The 21,291-nt window shown below is 38.6% G+C and overlaps 2 protein-coding genes across 7 annotated transcripts in view; both read right to left on the bottom strand.

The window, feature by feature from the left end:
* Positions 1-340: 340 nt before the first annotated feature.
* On the bottom strand, positions 341-20,879 carry LOC148371922 (uncharacterized protein KIAA0408-like). Of its 5 annotated transcripts, none has more exons than XM_088326542.1 (9): positions 20,692-20,879; positions 18,825-18,860; positions 16,301-16,468; positions 8,121-8,435; positions 5,926-6,429; positions 5,274-5,350; positions 3,495-5,080; positions 3,327-3,372; positions 341-1,403 (listed from the first exon to the last, which is right to left on the bottom strand). In XM_088326542.1, exons 2-9 carry the CDS (start codon positions 18,855-18,857, stop codon positions 1,328-1,330), a joined length of 2,805 nt encoding a protein of 934 aa, XP_088182668.1. In that variant the 5' UTR covers positions 18,858-18,860; positions 20,692-20,879; the 3' UTR covers positions 341-1,327. The 5 variants fall into 5 exon arrangements, with proteins under 5 accessions (XP_088182668.1, XP_088182670.1, XP_088182667.1 ...); XM_088326544.1 differs by having other exon boundaries at positions 3,327-3,669; positions 4,864-5,080; positions 20,692-20,878; XM_088326541.1 differs by having other exon boundaries at positions 3,327-5,080; positions 20,692-20,878.
* Positions 20,863-21,291, bottom strand: part of mtcl3 (MTCL family member 3) — a 17,047-nt gene continuing 16,618 nt past the window's right edge. For both annotated transcript variants that reach the window (XM_088326547.1, XM_088326546.1), the window contains one exon: positions 20,863-21,005. In XM_088326547.1, coding sequence (XP_088182673.1) covers positions 20,895-21,005 — 111 coding nt within the window. In that variant the 3' untranslated portion in view covers positions 20,863-20,894. The remainder of the gene's footprint in view (positions 21,006-21,291) is intronic.

Raw genomic sequence — 21,291 nt, 5'->3', positions numbered from 1 at the left:
TCTATGTAAGTAATTTAGCACACACATCATTGCAAAATAGCAGGTGACAGGTTTGAGGCGGCTTAATATTTCCTATTGTGGTTTCCAATGTTTTTTTTAAATTGCCAGCTTTTGTCTTAATTGATTTTGACTCTCATGTTTCCTCTATTGGTCTTACCAATCATCAAACTTAGAATTAGTCCAGTAGCTTTTTTTTCCCTCTGCCTAACATGTGCTACTTGTTCTAACCTTGAAATAATACTGATTATTTTTAAGTGCAGAATTTGGAAAATTCACAAGACTAGTGACAAGGTGATAGGTCTGTTTTAGACACTCCAAAATGGATATGATGAGAAAAATATTACTGTCTCAAGTAATTCTTTTATTAGACAAAATAAGCAACAAAGGCATGACTTAGAAATATTTTACTGAGCAGTGTCCATTTGTAACCATTCATTAGTAAAGGTAGCAAAATGGCCTTGTCCTTGTTTCTTAAGCATTTCGCAGAGTGAATTAAGCACATCAAAAGTCACATTACATAAAAGTAAAGCAATCAAATAACAATCATAATGCCAACTATACCACCATTCAAACTAAATTAGGGAAGAAAAAAAAATCAAACACCAAAAGTTCCATGAAAACCAAATGCACATTCAAGATACAATGTAGGTCAGTTTTGAAGTTGAAGAATAAGTCACATACAAAGTACAGTAACTAGATGAATGTAATGCTATTCAAAGCAGAAAAATGACAATGTTATCTGAAATTCCCCCCCGTTTTAACCAGTCATCACATGGAATCTATCTTTATGCCGAAAACCCACAAATAATAAACATTGTACAATTCCAGATTGCATTAATTTTTGTTGTAAATACAGGTTACAGGATAAAAGTAATTAGTGATATTTGGTTAATAGAGCACAAGGCTTCTACAGTCAAGGCAACTATACAGACCTGAGTAAAGTAAATCTCAATGTTTTCAAAGCACTTAGAAGAATATGGAGTTACTTTACATGTTACAGCACAACTGACACTTTTTGGAGCATATTTAATTTGGTCAGCTTTCTTGCAGTGGCTTTGTTTGGAAGCAACGTCACAACTAAGCTTTTAAACTAAGTGACAGAAGAGATCAGAGTCACTACAAAACAAAAAACAGCGCTGAAAATACAAGATAAGTTTAGAGTCAATCTTATAAAACTCCTGTTGCTGTGACCACGAAATAAGGCTTAAAACATTTCTTAATGGGAAAATATAGCAATCAATCAAGCAAGAAGGGGAGTCGAGGCAGTCAAACAGTATTTTAGAGGAAGGCTTAACAGCGAGAGGAGCGCTCAGGAGAGGTTTGCCTATCAGGAAGGCAATGAGCTTGACGTGTAGGTTTCAAGAAGACATTTTGCTGGAGTAAAAACTTGGCTCAACTTCATTCTGTGGGCAATAAGTTTATAGTTTAATAGACACTCAATATAAGGGGAGGTTGGGTTTTGAAATAGCAATGAGAACAGGAGAGAACCAAACCCTCAGATAAGAAATTCCAAATCTGGCTCTAAAAGCCCTCCCCTGATCTATTTCTTTTAAATCTGCTGGATTATAAAAAGCATGGCCGCCCGAATTGGTGAGTAAAACAAAGAACAGGAACATTATTGGCCGATAGTGATAATGATATAAACAGTGCTTGATAATAAAAGTAACATACAGCAGTGAGTAATCATAGCCAAAATGAAGAACTGGCATCCTATGCAATCTTTGCAGGTGTCCAATGTTAAAAACAGAATAAACTTATCAGTGAGGAAATATAAATTATGATTGAAGAGCAACCCATTCTATCCACCATCAAATTTGGTCCTGATAAACATTACATGCATTTTCCATCTTAAAATTTGTCACAGACTTGTGGTAAACAGTTTTTAAAGAACATCAGCACATTTAGCCTTCAGCATAGGCACCCATCCAGAGATATAACCTCATGATACTGAAGGAGCTTGTATAATAACGACACGGGGTGCTGTGTGCTTCTTTAATTAAACTTGAAAACTTCACAACAATCTTTAATCCCGCAGATTTACTGCCAGACATCCTCCATATAGCTAACGTTATACCTCTAGTAAGCACAAATGATTTGTGGGACAGTATTTATCCTTTGACCCCTATACGTTCCTCTAAAATGTGCATAAAATCCCAATCCAAAAATGAATGCTGTTCTTGAAACATTTGGAGAACATGGACGGTTTTGGTCTCTTTTAAAAAGGTAAGCCTCTGAAGTTTTTGTCCCAAACTAAAATAATCACGGGTCCAACAGTGAGTAATCTTAGTTGGAACATACAGAAATGGAACATTTTTATTCTTGCCTTAATTTGTCTTAATTTTTTTTGCAATTAAATGCCTGCAGATGAGTGTAGCAAAATTATGAAATTAATAACCCTAGTTGGCAGAGAGTACTCCAACGCAACATTTCGTATCTGATATGTAACATGGAAGTTGTTGAATTTCCAAAGCTACGAATTGCCATTTTTGTGTATTTTGTTTATTCTCTAAGTCAGATGAAACCATCACAAAGTGAATTTTCACAATCATTACAAGTAAATCTGGTTTGTTTCATAACATTTCTTTCTGCTACTGCCTTGTAAAAAAATACGTGAAATCAGATAGAACCTTATGTGGTACTTTTGTTTGGTAACAAGGTTCTATTTGCAGGATTTGAGTTCTTAACGCCCAAGGTTTTAGAAGAATAGAATAGAATTTACTTTTATTGTCATTCTTTGTAACAATGCACAGAGAACGAAATGTCGTTACACCTGACCAGTACAGTTAAACTGTAGCGAGCCGATGCAGCCGCAGCCAAACAGGGCGCAGCCATTTTAGTCATTAGGTGACCAAACCCCCCAATTCCAACCCTTAATGCTGAGTGCCAAGCAAGGAGGCAATGAGTACCAATGTTGTAAGTCTCGGCCGAGGGTTGACCCAGCGACCTCCCAGTCTCAGAGCGGGCGCCCTACCATCTAGGCTACAGTAAATCCAGAGATAATCGGTTGTGATAAGCTAAACACTAGAGAGAAATGTCATAGGCATGTACTTTAATAGTTTATTTATGACTTAGTGGACACTGAGCACTAGTTATTTACAAGTGATTTTCACCAAAGGACCTCAACGCTAGTTAGAACAGTTTTATCCTTAGATCAGGAACTGTAAGTCACCTCGTTTGGTACACATAACTTAACATTCATCATTATGAAGCATTATGCAGGAAATGTGAACACATTTTTGTCAAAACCAACCACCGACTGATTTATACAAAGGAAATGTTTAGAGATCAATCATGAGTTGATTGTGCATTGGTTAAACTTCTCTCACCTGCACAGACTGTTGTATCTGCCCCACTTTGCCGTCACTGTGAATCCTGAGTGCAATGGTTAATGATTAGTGAGCGCTCTTGCAGAGGAGGAACTACAGGCTGAAGGTGCGTGTCCCGCACGTTCAATCCAGTGCCCCTATCTGATTGAAGGCTGATAGGACCCGGACCTGTTTCATTTTGTGGTTGTGGCTGAGCTGCATTCTCATAGTGCTTCAGGATTTTTTCTAGAGCCCCATAGTTGGACCGTGAACCTTCAGAACGAGGGTATGCTGCAAGAGTGAGGGGCTTCCAGGGATGGTCTTTCAACTTTTGAGTTGCAGGTCCAGAGAAGTGCATCTGGGTCTGAGGCAGAGAAAAAAGGTTTGGATGTGTAATTTGTCTCTGTTTGCTCTGTCCTGAAGACTCTTGAAGTGCAATGTCAACTTCGGCTGTCTGAATTTTAGCTCCCGAAGGAATATTGGTCTTAATGATGTCATCCATATTCTGATCAAGATGGATATTTGTAGACAATACAGGCTCAGAAAGGTGAATGTCTAAGTTTTGTCTTTCTTTGGGAGGTCCACTTGCTGTTAGAAAGTTTTGTTCAACCCCAGAGAGTCTCTGAAGTTTTATTGGTTTAACCTCCAGGACTAAAGGATTTGATTGTTCAACTTCATTAAAGGACAGTGTGTCATTCTTTATTCTGGTCTCTCTAACTTCAGAACTATTTTGGTTCAGTTGGACTCCTGTGTATTGAATTGGATTACATGAAGTTAAGGTAAATGATGAAACTTCACGATTTACATCATTACCACTAGTGGTGACATCAGGGTAATTTCTGGAAAGTAAAAGCTCATCTAACACACAATCTGTAATTGAGGCTGGTTGGCAACCCACAGAGTGAGCATCTTCTATAACACATTCTTCCTCCTCTAATCCATGGCCCATTCCTGCTTGAAACAAAGTTCTGTTGAACTCCGCAGTTTTTCTTTCTAAAATGATGTTCTTCCTGGAGCTCTGCAGGCTGGGACTAGTTGGTGATGTTTTCAGGGATGACAATATTAAATCTACAGGTTCTTTAACAACAGGAGACCCTTTAATATGATGGTTTTGCAAATTCCCTCTACCAGGGTTGTTAGGCAAGCAATCTTTTGTTGAAGTCAATATACTGGCTTCAGAGAAACTCTTGTGGAATGTCCCACATCTAGAGAACTTACTGTTAGTGAACTTAGTTGCATCACAAGACCAGCGGTTATGGCAGCAGTCAGTGTTACATTTTAAATTTTTAGGAGTGGAATAGGAGGCTACTACACCATCAATGAAAACTTTTCCTTCGTTTTCTTGCAACATTGCTTCAAACTTTCTAACAATGGATGGACTAATATACCTTCGGTCCACTGGGTTGTGGCACTTTCCCATTGTTGTTATGGGGGACTCGGGTATGTGGAGTTCTGTATCTGTCTGGGAGGGAGAGCTCAAATTCCGGGAGAAACTACGTGGAGGAACAGATGGGGCTGCTGTATCTATAGCAAAGTGTGCTAAGGGGAGTGTGTTTACATCTTTGCAGCTGTTAGGAGAATTCTTCTCCCAGTAATTCTCTGACTCTCCTTTGGCCTGTGAGGTGTAATTTGGTGATAAGGAGATCCAGTTTTCCTTCTCCAATTCCTCAAGTTGATTATATATTTGGCTGAGGTCATACGTTGCTGCATTTGTTTTATCCATGTTTGTAGGGATGTCCTTCTCTTCTGAGAGGTATAATGGTTCAGATATATGTCTGAAACAAAATTGAGCAAAGTAATTACTCCATTGTTTTTAATATTTAGTACATTGAATATCTAATGCTGGACAAAATACGTAAGATTAAATTAATTGGAAAATACGTATGCTGAAATTTCTTTGACCAATTTTCAACTGTTCAACTCAGATTTGGTAAATGTCGATACAACATGACTTCAAGACTTTGCTACCTTATATCCTGACTCTTTCTGATCTCATCCTGGTATCTACAGAGTTCTTCACTTGCACAAGCGATCTCTTTCAGAGCCTGGAACAATGCAAAAAAGAAGAACAAAAGAGTAGGGAGAGAAAGAAAGACAAGATTTTCAATTCACCAAAGACCAAAACATACCGGTATATACAAACTGTATAAGTTTGATCTACTCAAGACATGGACAACAGTATTGAGACACCAGTTATCTCCTAGTTAACCGGAAATCTTTATTTTATCGAGACATTTAAAAGTATTTTCAATGTTTATAAGACCCTTTTGGGCAAAGTCACTTTTGCGTTTTAGGCAAAACTATGCCACAGGGCACAAATCAAACTACATAAATGCATGGTTGTGGCACAAATCAAACTTCATAAACGCATGGTTGTGGTGATTGTACTATGCAAGAATGTGAGAGAGCTGACCTCAACCCCATCCAAAAAAAGAGACAGAGCTACTCTTGAAACCACTTTTATAAATGATAGCCATCCCCCAAATAATGAAAACAATTAAAAAATGTAATGTTTTCCCATTTCTTACTAAGTGTAACTACCAGGTGTCACAACACTATTGTCCATATAACGCACAATGATCGAAAATTGATCAAAGAAAAGTAACTTCAGGTTACTCACAGCATTGAGAGCTGTCGTGTTTTTTTCCTTTTCACCGGTATCACTCAGCTCTGCGAAAAGTGGGTTGTCTTGAAAACCATATTGATTTATTTCATTCCCAATGGAACCATGGTTTGCTGCCTGTTCTTGTCCCACAGGTTCACAGAAAATTGTTTCACACTTAGTAGTTTTCACAGCATCTTTCCTATCAAGGGTAGGGTCTTTATTCCTAAATCCAGGAAATGCAAGCTGATTCCGGATACATTTACCATCTGAATTGTTTTCACAATGTCTTTTTTGTCGATAAGGTGTGGTTGAATGAGTCTCATAGTCCCCACCACTGATGATATTGTAGCTGTCTAAGGTAGGTAGGGGTTCAGGGTGACTGAAGCTTCTATGCGTCTGTGAAATGTCACTGAGCACACTGGAACCAGAGCTGAGTGAGCGCACACTAAGCCGATGCAGTTCTTCTTCATTTCGATGACCACAATCGCCCTCTCGCTTGGCCCTCATCTCGCAGTACAACTAGAAATAGTAAAAATAAAGAACAATTTCAAATACTGCAATATGATTATGAAAATACATCCAAATAGTTAAATCAAAACACGCCATCACAAAGCCAAGGAGCTTAATAATGGCAAACATTTAAAAGGTTAGTTTAACAATTGTAGAAAAATATAAAAGAACGGCTCCTACATGATCACAATGGTCAACTATCAATTCATATTCTGTACCTCATGCTAACTTACTTGACATTGACTGCCTATCTGGCAATGTCTGTGTGCAAAGTAGTCGGAAGATCAGACCTAAATAATCCAGTACGAACTGACCCATGCTTGTAGGTAGTAAAGCCAAAACCATCCCGGCCCAACCAATCACTTGACTAGCAGGACTGAGCCCGAAACAAACGCGAAATGTCATATTTTATTTGTGAGAACTCAGGGGTAGGAGATGTGATTTATGATAACCAATTAAAGATTGCCTTTTGTAAAGAAATGTAAGTTAAGCAAGACTGCATAAACATTTACATATCTAATATTTCTGTATCAACAGAGGTCACATTAACTGACAATTTAATATCATTGACGGATTTTTTTAAATGGTTAACAAAACATTTTAAGGCCGTCTGTCATTTTGATGGGTTGAAAATTAGGCCAGAATTCACAGCAGCAGTACATCCTTAAAAATCTAGCACAGCCCTTTAAAAGAGAGAGAGCTAGAGAAGCAAAGAACAATGACAGGTGGATGATAGACATAGACATGAAGGATTCATTTGAATTGACAAGGCAAGAGTTTAGTACATTACATGTTGTAGAGACATTTTTATGAAAAATGTATTAAAAAAAACAAACAAACAAACACACACAAAAACGCAAGAGAGAAGCCCGGCCAAACCCGAACGTAATGATTGACATCTGAGGGCCGACCTAGAACGAAATTCGGGGTTGGGCTCAGACTAGGGCTTAAGATCTGACTTCTGATGCCAAGCAGCCTTTAATTCTATGCGATATTTTTTACAGAATTTCCTTTTTTTTTTTTTTAAGTACAAAATAATCTATTGTAAGGTTTTCTAACAACCTGTGGGCTCCTCCCAGTTTACATGGTTGTGTCATTGAAATGTAAAAGGTCAAATGACAATGACAAATTTAATAGGACGCGTGGGACAGAATTTATAGTAAAGGTGTGCTGAATTTTACTCTTTTCATTTGTAAAAATATTTTGTCTGTAGATGCTCAAAAATGAGATCTTTGAGTGGTTTCCAAGCTCTCAATATTGCACAAGACGAGTAACATGAAGGCGTAACTACTTCCATAAGATTAATTATGTTGCTATTTAGAAACGGTTCTATGGGTTGGCTTCTATGCGATCATATACAGTAATTTGTAGCTTTCAAAGTAACGATATGTTCTAGTGTCAGTAATCTGGGTCGACAACACCAAGGAATGGACTGGGGGCAACTTTGCCACGACCATAAAAAAAGGCCAGGAACCGCCAGCAGTGAAAAGCGCTTTCCAGACTCGCGTCAGCACTAGTGTTCCAACGGGCCAGGGGTTTAGTAAACTGTGAATCTGAGGGGTTACTGAACTACTTTTTTTAATAAAGCATTTAGTAACTGCAACTTATTACCTTTTTTCAGTAACGTGCCCAAGACTGGATATAAATAAAATTCAGCTAAGAAGAAATTATTACATTTACAGGACTTGCAATCAACATACCTCTTCTATTTTCCTTTGCATATCTTTGAGTTGGCTCTCCCATTCACTCCTTTCAATGTCAAATCTCTCGAGTATCTGTGCTTTCTCCTTCAACCAATTCTTCTCGTTGCGCTCCATGCGACATCGCATTTCCATGGTGGTTGAGAAAGTGTCAGCCAGAAGTCTTCGTTGTTCTTCTTTGTCCCAAAGAAGCGTTGACGTTCCACTGTCCTTTTCACAACTGGCTTTTTCCGTCACTGAGTTAGATCCAGCTACACACTGGACACTTCCACTCTCTGATCCGGAACTGCCTTTGGAACCGCCTTTGGTTTCCAGCTGAAAGGAAACCACACATATTGTCGAGTGAAGCAGACATAGGAATGCAAAGGGACAGAGATGGAATGACAGTGTTGAAAGCGGTCAGTTGTTTGGAATGGATTGAAAGAAGAGAAGAACGAGTGCCAGATGGGGGACAGGAATTGTTTATAAAAAAAAGGAATGATGACAATGAAGAAGTGGCATGAAGGGAAGGTAGAATAAGTGGAGATGTAATACACCCTAGGATGAATTTCAGTGGGTTCAGTGGAGGGAAGAGGAAAAATAGAATTTTGAAAATATCCTGTGAAAACTCGCACATGTGATTAGTGGGTTCAGAGGCCACACCTCTTGTCTACGGAATTTCCCCTACACAGTGTACAGTTCAGAAACACATGATCGCAGTCAATGTGACAAGTCTGTCTATAAAATGACATTGAAGAGACAGTCTGTATTTTTGAGTGCTTCGTAGTGAAAACAAAAAACTTAAAAAGAATGTCTTGATTTGAACAATAAGCCAAAATACGTGAACAAGAATGTAATCGTGCATTTTTCAAAATTACTCAGGGATCGAGAAATTTAAAAAAATATTTCATTAATGGGCGGACAATACACAGAATTGTGGTAACAATCCTATCCAAGTAAATGCAGGGTAGCATCAATTGATACCGATCCAATACTTTTTGCTACGAAAAGACAAGATAATTGAATCATTAACCTCCCCTGTGTTAGTTACACCTACGATAAACACAGCAGAAAGGGTTTATTTTTTATTTATTTTTTGAAAACTTTATTTCGAACATTAAAATAAAAACAGGACAAAAACAATGAGTCAACAGCAAAATAATGTTACATAACATGTTCGAAAAGGGGTAGTCGGAAGCAGATGCTTAAGCACTAAACATGTTTGATCTTTCATTAAATAACTAATAGAAACGATAACAGTATTAAAAAAAATCTGTGGCTACTGTTTCAGAAAAAAAGTCAAACCAAAAAAACAGCAATGTAACCAAAATACAAATACAGTGGAACCTCGGTTTTCGAACGCCTCTCAGTCCGAACAAATCGGTTCTCGACTAAAAATTCCGAGAAATTCTAGCTTCGCTTTTCGTTCAAAAAATCGAATTTCGAACGCCGGTACGCTAGGGTACGATGCTGAGCGGCGTACGGGTGTAGATTGCCCCCACCCCTCGTGAAGAACTGTTATGACGTGCGCGCGCACTTCTTTTTGCTTTCGCTTTAGATATCGGTGAACGGAGTGTTTTAGCCCCTAATTATGCCTCCGAAGAAGGTCGGCGCAAGCAGCAAAGTTGCTACAGGTGAAAAAAGAAGAGTAGTGCGTACAACTATTGCATTTAAGAAAGAAATAATAGCAAAATATGAAGAAGGTGTGCGAGTTTCCGATCTTGCTATACATACAGCATGGCTTCTGCTGAGCACCACAAAGGTAAGAAATCCTATTCATAATTCTTTTCTTTATCCTTTAACCGCTCACCACTTTTTGTGGAGACCCGGGTGCTAAATGACGTGTAAACAACCTGATTTTTTTAGTTGTACACGTTCATGTTAGCGTAATCTTTCGTACGGAAGATTACGCTAACGCGAATGTACGATTAGCCTGGGTTAGCTTCATGTTTACGTTCATGGTAAGCGTTCAGGGTGTTGGAACGGATTAAAACGATTTTACATTACTTTTAATGGCAAAAACGATTTTCGGTGATCGACCAAATCGGTTTTCAAACAGGGTTCTGGAACGTATTATGGTCGAGAACCGAGGTTCCACCGTACAACAATGTAAACGTGACAAAAATGACACCTTCCGTTGCACATCTTAAAAAGTTCAAATAGTCTCATCTCATTAGCTGTACCGCTTATCCTTATTAGGGTCGCTGGGGGGCTGGAGCCCATACCAGCCAATCGCAGGGCACACGGGGACAGACAACCCACTCGCTCAGTCACACCTAGGGACAATTTGGACCGACCAATTCACCTGAAATGCATGTCTTTGGAATGTGGGAGGAAACCGGAGTGCACGGAGGAAACCCACGCAAGCATGGGGAGAACATACAAACTCCGCACAGTAAGGCCGGTAGCTGGATTTGAACCCACGCAGGAGGTTCCCACGACCTCAGAACTGTGCCACACACGCGCTAACCACTGCGCCGCCGTGCTGCCCCATTCAAATAGTGTAAACAATAAAATCTTTAACACTGTAAAAAAATAAATACTTCTACTAATTAAACAACTGATTCCCCCCCAAAAATCCCGAAAGTCAAATCCCCCAAAAAGCAGCAATAAAACAAAAATACAAATACTGTTTAACAATGTCAACAAAACGATTAAAATACTTTCCATTACCCACTATTTTGGAAATGATATCAGTAGTCCAAATAAAGTGTAAACAAATTGGATCCAATTTGAAAGTTTTAATGTATGTATAATATTAAAACCCAATCACAATGCTAATATAGTGCAAGTAAAATGGAAAGACAGTATCGATCCCAGGACAATATTTTAGATCCGATCCAAGTCCTTTTTCAGTAACGATAATTCTCGATATTTGGATCAATCCACTCGCCCTTATTTGTTATAACACGAGTGTCACCTTGAGGAAGCCAATATGATTGTCAGCCATCTTGCTGCTACGGGTACACCCCCCCCATCTTACCATTTATTTAGAATTGCTAACCAAACCATTATACTGTACAACTACAGAGGTCATGCGATGCGATTTTTAATGTGATAAGGTCTAAAACGTTGTGGGATTGTTGTTGTTTTTCTACTTGACCTGATGCTGCATCCTCCTTGCCAGGCAGAAGAGAGGGCCAATAATATGTGTACCCCCATACCAGAAACAGAAAATGACAGAGGCACACGGAAAGCTTAGCGCAATGTTGACCTTTTTTCAACTAAAGAAAAGAACAATACCAGGTGTAATTTGTGTGGTGAAGTGGTTTGCAACAGTGGCAATACCACACATTTACATAAACACGTGAAAAAAGCTTACTCTGCAGAGAGCAACAAGCTACAACCAAAAATGTAAACATGTAACTGTTCCTGAACAAAAACGTGTAGATCCGTGTTCACTATGGCAACAGTCAATGAGAGACAACTGACACCCTATTTTCATAATTGTTTTTATTTTCTAAATATTTGAAATGGAAAGTATTTTAGTGGTCTCGTTAACATTGTAATACCGCATTTGTATTTTGGTCACATCTGTGCTTTTTTTGTTTGTTTGACTCTCTTGGATACCGTCCTGAAACAGAGGAATTTTTTTGCTATTTTTTATATTTATCTTTTTATTGTAGTTATTCAACCAAAAATGAAATATTTTTAGTGCAGAAAATATTTGTGCTGCGTTGATCATAATCATAAACTAACTCAAGAGGGAAGGGTTCAATTCGATGATCATGACATTTTCAAGCAAAAAGTATCGATATCGATCGTTACGACGATGTATTTATTTGGATAGGAACGACACAAAATTCCTACTATCACAAACCCCTAGAATATACAAGCAATTCTAAGCATTCTATTTCTGCATTGAGTCACAAAACTTACACACATGCTTCTGTCATCGTGCTATGACATACGGTCGGCTGAAGATCTTTTTACAAAACAAGCCTTGACTTTTTTATTGGCTTGAGGCACTTTGAAAATTTAGCGTGAATTACAAAACATGATAGGTGGTATCAACTAGGGATGCAGGAATTTGGAGAAAAAAAAAACAATTGCAGTTTTTCAGACCAGTGTTATAAGTTCGATGTGATTTTTGATTTTAAAAGAAAATGCACTTTTCTTTTTTCTTTCTGTCCTAATTTTGTCCTTTGTGAGCACTTAATCACTATGAATAGATTTTTGTATATAATTTGGTGAGACCCCAATGAGTAGGCAGTCTAGGGCAGGCGTCTATCACATTTGGCTCGGGGGCCAATTTATTCTCAATATATTTTTGTGGTTAACGCATTCGCCTAACGAGTGGTCCCTAATTCGAGACTGGGTTGAAACAGGCCTGGAGAGGGATGGGCACCACCAGGCTGTACTTGCCCAAGACACACTACAGAAATTGGTGACCATACAACCTAGTGGTTAAGGGATCCAACCAGCTATCCAATCATATTTTTTTAAATTTTAGAACCTCTTTTTTGAAAATATACTTAATAACAGTGGTATTTTTTAATCATGGCTATCACATGGATAACCAGATGCAAACCAACCTTACTGAGACCTTAGCTCTGGCGGCCCCCAAGAAAATCAAGTTTTAAAACCCCTGGTCTTCCCTAGACTATACTGCTCGGCCATTATGTCTGTATGGCAGAGAATACATAGCTGTGGCCACTTGCTATGAGGACCCTCTATATATAGTGGACACTAAAATAACATTTTAGTAGCTGTTGGGAAACTACTTAAAGGCGGAGTGCTGGGCTGGCTTGTAAAACATAGCCAAGCTGCCTTTGTAAATCAACAGTATACAGTGACTTTCTCATGAAATGATTTGGACACAGTTTTGAAAAGAAAGCTGGAATACTGGAAAGACTGGTGCTGGGCTAAGATGGAGCAATTTGTATTTTTGTTTGTAAAATTAACATACAGGGCTACCTCTTTAAAAAAGCACATAAAAACACAAGAATTTCGGAACATAATAATTTTTGGGAAGAACAATCTTGCTCGCAATACGAAGTCCAGTTAACGAGCAGTCCCAGACGCTACCCTAGAGACCCCTTACCGCTCGTGACTGCTCACTGCCAGCATCGACTTGTCAGGTTTGCACAAGCAAACTACTATAGCATGCATGTTCATTTAAAGTTACAGTAACTTCAAGTTTAAGTGTGCCTACATATCATCAACTGTCCCTTGATCTCATACCTGTGAACCTCCGCCAATTGCTCTCCTTATTAATGAAGTTATATTAAATCCTACAAACATAACGCGGCAACTATTTACCACAGTAAGAGAGACTTTGGAGAATTCCGCAAAAAAAAATAGCAATGTACAATAACATCGTCGTCTGATACCAGTGACTGAGACAATGCAGATTAAAGCCGAAACGGGCAGGATGATATTGGTGGGTTTTTTAATTTGTTTTATCCTGTATAAAAATTGTTATATGGTGTACATAATTTGAAATGATCAACAAATTGTATAAAATGCAAGGAAAACATATAAGTTGACGGGTATACGCTTTCGTCACTCCTCCTTGCAACCCCAACCCCTTCCTCATCACCACAGGCACACATTCATTACAGCGCTCGTATTAAATTTGCATTTCATATTGTTAATTTTATCTTATTTACCCTCCTACTGTATTTTTAATGTTTAATTACTATTTGGATGTGTATTTTGTGTTCAGAAAGACTTGTTTTAATTATTTATGTTTCACTTGGATGGTTTTAGGAGGACGCAGGCAGACAAAATAAAAATTTTTTTTTTCATTATTTCATATCGGGAAAATTAGCTTGTTACAGGAGCAATTTGAGCTATGTGCACAATCCTGGAACGAATTAAGCTTGTCTGAATATGTAATGTTGTACTCCCTCTGGTGGTTGAAGCGGATCAGCGCCTTCTGCTCTGTAGAGACGCTCTTGGGGTCAATAAAGGACAACAATTTGGGGCATGTAGATCTTGAAATGAAAGGCAATTACTAAAACATGTGTTCAGTTATCGTATCACGCGCACTCTCAGAGCCACAAGAAAGTCGATGTTGAGGCCCAAAGCAAATTTACTAGATTTTCACTTGTATGACAATACATCATGACCTAGTAACCCAAGTGTTGCATGTAAGAGTGGGAAATTATTTTGGTGTTAAAGAGACAGTGTGTACTATATAGTGCCTCCTAGTGGTTAAAACGTCTGTAGGCTGAAAGTGGCAGACAAAACCTTTTCCGGCTTGAGAAAGGCTTGCACTCTTGTGAGTTATCCAACATTTCACTATTCAATCAACATGCAATATGTTTCCTTGTGCATCACAGTCACTTTAAGTATAACAGCTATTGGCCCCTAAGCCAATCATAGACTGTGAAACCGGTGACATTGCCCAACGCCCACTAGCAGGTGCTTAGAAAACACTTCGGGTCTGATTGTCTAAAGTTTAGACTCTAAACCAACAGCTTTCTTGCAAACTGATATTAGGGTACACCACCTTCAGGATTTATTATGAAGGCCTTTGGGTAGATTTAAGAGCCTAGAAACAAGTAATGGCTGAAATGTTGTTGGTTAAATGCTCGAGTTATTTAATAAGTATTGATGGACAAAATATAATTTACATCACATAATTAAGATATTTTTAGGCAAGCAAAAAATACCTTGAGACTGTGACGGCCCCAATACACACCATCTTTTTAATGTAAGAACAGCCCAAGCAAATTATAAATTTACTTTTATATGAATTTTTGAGTTTTTATATCTAATTGTAGATCTTGTTTTCTGTAGCATTTTCTTAAATAAATTTGAGAACAGTGGAACATTTTCATTAGAAGTTTTTCTTGTGGAAAACCTAATTTTGCCAATCTCGCTTGAATTCCAAACCCTGGCAAGCTTCATGTAAATTTAATATAAGAGCCCTGTTCTAAAGGCTTTTCTGCAGTCTTCAGTCAACACGTTGAACAGTCATAAATGTGGAAGCGCGGATAAAGTTCATCGACACCAGTAACAAGTGGAGATTGACGTAATCCATACAAAACTTCTCACACCTTGGAAGCAACTGTGAATAAAAATTAAACTCTTACAGTATGTGTCTTTTAGCGCAACTCCCAGTAATACATAGTAAAAAGTCATTTGCTTACATGAAACGCAATTACTTTTCTCCGTAACAAGTGCTGTATCGCATTATTAATAAGAATTTGTATGTTACAACATGGTGCGTTACTCCACTAATTTTTAAAAAATGTTCTTGAATTTCTATGCCTCCTAATCAATAAATGTTCCCCCCTCGGTCAGAACATATTGAATAACTTTTCATTCACCAGCACCAGTAATAATGTTGTAAAGCGGGTTTGGCATGTTTATATGGCCCTAAACAGTACCAATAAATACAGTAACGGTGGCACTGTCTCAGACTTAGAGCACAGTCATTTCTCCCTACTTATGCATTACAATTATAAATAACTATATACTTATAATATATACTTCCTGATTTTAGTATTGTAAATACAGCTTGGATGAAAGTCAGCTTATATCCACATATTTGGTTTTGTGACACCTGTAGCGAATGGTCAGCAGCGCATGGGGAAGGGTTGTGCCCTATACAGGTACAACAAACCAGCGGGAAATCAATTGGGCAAAGGTAAGCATAGAACTTACATTAGACATGTTCTGAATTTTGGTCTTATTTGTAACATTATTTTTGCAATTCACCATGCCTGGAAAACAAAGAAAACGCCATGGACAGCCCTCAGCAATAGAGGATAAAATATTCAAGTGTTTTGAAACACCCAGACAAAATGGATATGGAGTGTCTCAGCAAAATGTTTGCTTGCAAGCAATCAAGATTACACAAGACAAGAAATAAAATGACTTTACCGCTTACACAGGTTTGTATAATCGTATTCTTCTATGTCTATCTGGCTATTTTTAAGTAGTTTTAAGTGTCGGCTTCAATGTGAGTATACAGCATACAGTAATCATTTACTAGAAAGCGACTTTCAGAATAATGCGCTCCTTTTGGATGTCTGTAATCTGGGAGGTAACACAATGTCTTTTTAATTGAAGTAACGAGTAACAAATTCAGTTTTTTTCAGTAACACACCCAACACTAAACTCAAGGCGGAGGGCAACAGCTGTGACTTATCACTTGTTACTATGAGTGGCAAATATAGCCGGAAATATTTTCACCATCTACACAGTAAGCAGATCATATTTTAATTTGTGTCAAGGTCATATCGTACCTGATCAAGCCGGCACTTGAGCTCTGCCCTCTCCAGCTCCCAAGCACATCTGTCTTTAGTGTACTGCAGCTGCAGTTCACTTCTTATCTCTTCCTCACGCTTCACCTCAACCTGCACTTCTTCCAAAACTGTTTTCAGGTCCAGCATAAGTCTTCGGTTCTCTCCCCCCTGCACACAAACATTAGCAACAATGATAACTCAGCATGCGTTGCGGCGCTGCGTAAGAAGGGATCCTCCACTGCCTGAAACAAAGAAAAAGAAACAAATGATGTGTGGGAAATTTAGAAAAAAATGCTGTTTTGCAAACTGACAAAGTACGATGCAAAACCAAGCTACTTTAATTTTAACTTGATCATAACAGTGCAAACCAATTAAATGTTTAAAGTGCTCTGCCGCTCGCAGCCCTGAGCAAGAGAGGGCCTGAAATAAAAGCGACACATAGAAAAAGAAACAAAGAACAATGATCGGTGGATAATGTTTTTAAAACAAATCTGAGAAAGAAAATCCCAGCCTGGCCCTCACAAGTAAAATATAAATATTTGTGTTTTCTTGGTTATCAATCCCTCAAATCAAGTTACCGGTAATTGTTCTGGCTCAGGCTGAGTCTGGCTTTAATACTCAAGGATCGGGCTGGATTTTTTTTAGGCCTGATCGTGCCTCTAGGCCCTCTCTATTTCAGAGTCTCTCAGTTGCTCACTCTCTCTCTCTCTCTCTCTCTTGTTCAATAACTTTCAGGGTCTCTCTATTTCAGTCTCTAAGTGTCACTCTCTTATCGTCACTCCATCCCCCTCTCTCTTTCTCTCTCTCAGTCTTTCACACTCTCTTTCTTGATGCGTTTATAACACTGCAGACAGGATTAGCTTTTTGCAGGCTATTATTTTGACCTGCATGCACTGCAATTGTGACCGCATTGGCAGGTGACTTGGTCCCAATTTCGAGCTCTACCTAACTAATTAACAGGTGCAGGTCCAGCTCACAAGGAAAACACTATGATAAATGTGTGTAGTACTGTATTTACTATCTAGTTATGTATTTTTAAACAAACCATTGACCAGTGGCGAACAAATGGCCTGCAGGACGCCAGTTTGAGACCCTTAATTTAGAGTCTAAGATTGCAACTATTCGAATGGACACCAATGAGACACAACATCCAACATTTAACATTAATTAACAACAAATATTTTCAAGGTACTTGAGTAGTTACTTGTATGTCAGCCACTTCTCTCAGTAGCCTCTCCTTATCCCGCATCCATTCCTCTTTATCCTGCACATGCTGTTTTTTCAAATCATCAAATTTTCTTTTAAGCCGTGTATGATGCTGCTGCTGGGCTTCAAACTCAGACGATTTTTGTCCTTTGAGGAAGTCAAGCTTTGTCTCTGCGCCAGCTTCACCTCCTCCGGGCAAAGCGTTGCAGGGGAGTTGGTGAAATTGACTGAAGACTGTTGGTGGAGAGGAGATCCTCCGCAGGGCGCTAAGCTTTTTTCCTTTTCCAGTTTCAGTCCTATCCATTCTGGTACCAGGTACAAACTCCCATCCTTGCGATGTGACGTTGCCTCCAGTTGCACCGTCCCGACTGTGCAGCCCAGACCCATTTAGAAGCGCGCTCCACATGTCGCTGCCGCTTCAAAGTTATAGTAAGCTAATCCCGACATCCAAAAACCCTAAAAATCTGAACAAAAATGCACACAACTGTGCTGAAAAAAGTCTTTGACAGGCAAACATGTATTTACAACCACTCCAATGTGTAGTAAAAACACCCCGCTTATCCAAACCCGGCCAATCCTGGGAGCCAGGCAGCAGCCCGTGCAGCAGTCCTCGTGCAAAATTTCATGATCCCCCTCATGTCTCAGCAGACAGAAGATTGAGTTCTTTGTGATCCCTTTCTGTTTTGTCAAGAATAAAGGAACGGGAAGGGCTGGTACAACTCCCCCACTACAGTGCCAAAAATACCATGGAGCCCACTCGTGTAAGTATGGAAAGAACGGGAGTATTTTTATCCCATGTATCCATGAGTTAACGTTCCCAACGCCAGACAGTTCCTATGAAGTAGACTCTCGCCATCAATCACAGCCAATGTTTGCCACCTGATACTGTTTCCATCGCAACCAACCAATTTACACACAACTGGACAGCTAACTTCACTCTACAGAAATAAAATAGTTGTCCGAGCAAATGCAACACAAACACATGCTCCAAAGCGGCCGCCTTATGTGACACAGTATGATAGTACGGGGTGGATACTTGTCTCTGAAAAAGTCCAAATTTCAGCTGGAGTAGTTTCGTAAAATAGTGTGAGGTTAGGTTAAAAAAAATGCAGTTTTTAAAATAAATACATGATCTTACTTTCTTTCTCTCACTTTCTCTCTGCTTTAAATCAAAACCCTTTTTGGGTGCATTAAAAAAAGTACTGCACAAGTTTATTTGGTAATTATAGTTTAAAGCATGCTGATTAAGTACAAACTTGACGCTAAGTTTTTTTGGTTTAGTAGACACTCAAAATAGGGAGAGAAGACATCAATCTACCTGGCAACCAGTGTGCATGCGTGCTTCCTGCATGGTCTTTGTGTCACCGTCACAGTTCAGGGTTTACAGACAAGGAGGAGGAGGGTTTCCGGCAAGATAGTGGGGAGAAAGATACAGCCATCAGCCCAAATAAAGACATTTTAGCAAAATTCCACAAAGTCTCTGAATTTGTGGAAAGGAATAACCCGGAGAAAGTGTTGACAAGTTGGGCTATTCCTACATCTGCCATGCGCATTTCCGACGGATTGTTGAAAGCTAGCAAAAGCAAACGTCATTGGATCAGTTTTTCAATAAAAGTGAGCCAAGTTTTTTCCATTATGTGCTACTCGTTTTATGTTTATTGTTCTATAATCTAATTTTAACATGTATTAGATTCATGTTCTGATGCTTTATATGAACAAATCAAATTTGGAAATAGAGGTATATTTTTATGTGCGCCAGCTATAGTACAGATCCAAATGTGAGGTTTGAGACTAAGAGAAAAACATAATATAGCTGTGAGGAAGCATACCTTCCCCACTCTCAAAGTTCAGTGTCAAATGGGCTATATGGGAATCTTGGAACCCCCTACTAAGAAGTGTTGGCTTGTTTTCTGACTCCAGTGTGGAAAATAATAAATCAAATTACTCAAGGGGGAAAGTACCTTGGAACTTGAAGATGGTTTGCTTTGTTTTAGGGGACGGCCCACAAAAATGGGCAAGAGTTATCTATATATTCCATGAAAACTTGCGTGCGCCACTACTCTGAGAGACGATCGTCCGTTGGCTCTGGCATCAATTTGACTAGGAATAAAATCTACTCCCAACTTAACTGAGCTGAGTCAAAAAGCCTCATTCATCTCTGGCGACTGGGTCCGATTTCCTTCTGGAGGGCAACTGACCCACTTTAGCCATGCATCACAGTACACTACAATAGCTTGTGAGGTTGTTCTTTTCAGCAGATTGACCATTGATCAGTTTATTCTCTGTTTAATATTGGACACCTGAAAAGGAGATCTCATTGGATGCCAGTTAAAATACTTCACTCGTGTTAGTTGTTTTGAATTGTATGCACTTTTTGCATCATTATCACTATTGGCAGAATAATTTTGCTGTTCTTTGTTATTCGCACCAATAAAAGCGGATCTGATTTGTAACCTAGAAGAATAAAAACAAGTACTCATGGAAGGGCTTTTAAGAACAGGTTGGAATTTCCCGTCTGAGGGGTTGGTCCTCTCCTGTTCCTGTCTCAAATACATTGATGTATTCTCTCCTTATTTTGAGTGTCTACTAAACTATAAACCTATCATTCATCCATCTATTTTCCAACTGCTTATCGTCACAAGGGGTGCAGGTGTGTGGGTCGGACAGTAGTACGCTTAAAATGGTTGACAGACAATTCCAGGGCACATAGAGGCAGACAACCTTTCACACCAGTATATGACTCCTATCTATAGACAACTTTGAATCACTGATCAACCTACTAGGCTTGTTTAGGAATGTAAGAGGAGAAAACTCATGTCAGTCAGAAGTGTGACCAGAAGTGGGTGGACAGATTTAGGAAATGATAGTCAAAAAATCGTGGAAAACCGACTACTCCAATCATTAGGCCTATTATTCCAATCATAATAATAATTGTAATGATGCAATTCGGTAATGAAAATGAGGTCAACCCAGCATTTATCATGATTGTCAATTTTGTAGACCGTGTGGAAATATTTAAGAAGGTGTATTTATGTTTTTACGTTTTTTCTTTGCAAAGATATATGGAAACATAAATTATGTCGGACTTAGAGATTTTTGGCTTTCGTTCACTATGTGAAAGGTTGTTTGCCTCAACAACATGACTTAAACTGAAAATATGCATAGAACATGTGTTGCATACTCACTTATTTCTCTATTGTGTAGCCAAGCTGTATAGTCTTCCATGGAATTCGAAAGCATCTGTCCTGATGAATGGCTCGGGTCTTGCATATAAAATGATAATGTCCTGTGTCATGAGTAACTTTATGATCAAACATAACAGAAATGAAGCACTACATGAAAAAAAAAATAAAAAGACATACAAATGTGCATTAATCAATTGTGAGGCCTACAGAACAAAGAAAAGAGTCAAAAGAAAGACAAGTTTAAAAATGGTTGCGTAAGAGAGCGATGAAAACAAAACAAGAATGAGAATCAGCAAAATAATAGGCTGAAACATCTTGAGTGAAATAAAATGAGGAGAAACAGAACATTGACAGATTGTCAGCAAAAAACATTTTGGAATGAGACAACTAACAGTATATTTAAGTTTTGTGAGAAATGCCAGAATATGGAACAATGAAAAATTGTTCCACATAGCGGTTAGCAGTGTTAGGACACATTCCTTGAACGCAAATACTCTGAGTATTGTAACGCGTTATTAATAAAACTTTGCAAACCTGCTGTAATTACTATATTCTGAGTTACTGCATTATACTGCTACTTTTTAAAAGCAGTACAACTGA

The sequence above is a fragment of the Urocampus carinirostris genome, chromosome 2 (assembly GCF_059441175.1).
Source record: "Urocampus carinirostris isolate Australia breed hairy pipefish chromosome 2, RoL_Ucar_1.0, whole genome shotgun sequence".
Classification (NCBI taxonomy): domain Eukaryota; kingdom Metazoa; phylum Chordata; class Actinopteri; order Syngnathiformes; family Syngnathidae; genus Urocampus; species Urocampus carinirostris.
This window is presented reverse-complemented; position numbering and strand designations above follow the sequence as displayed.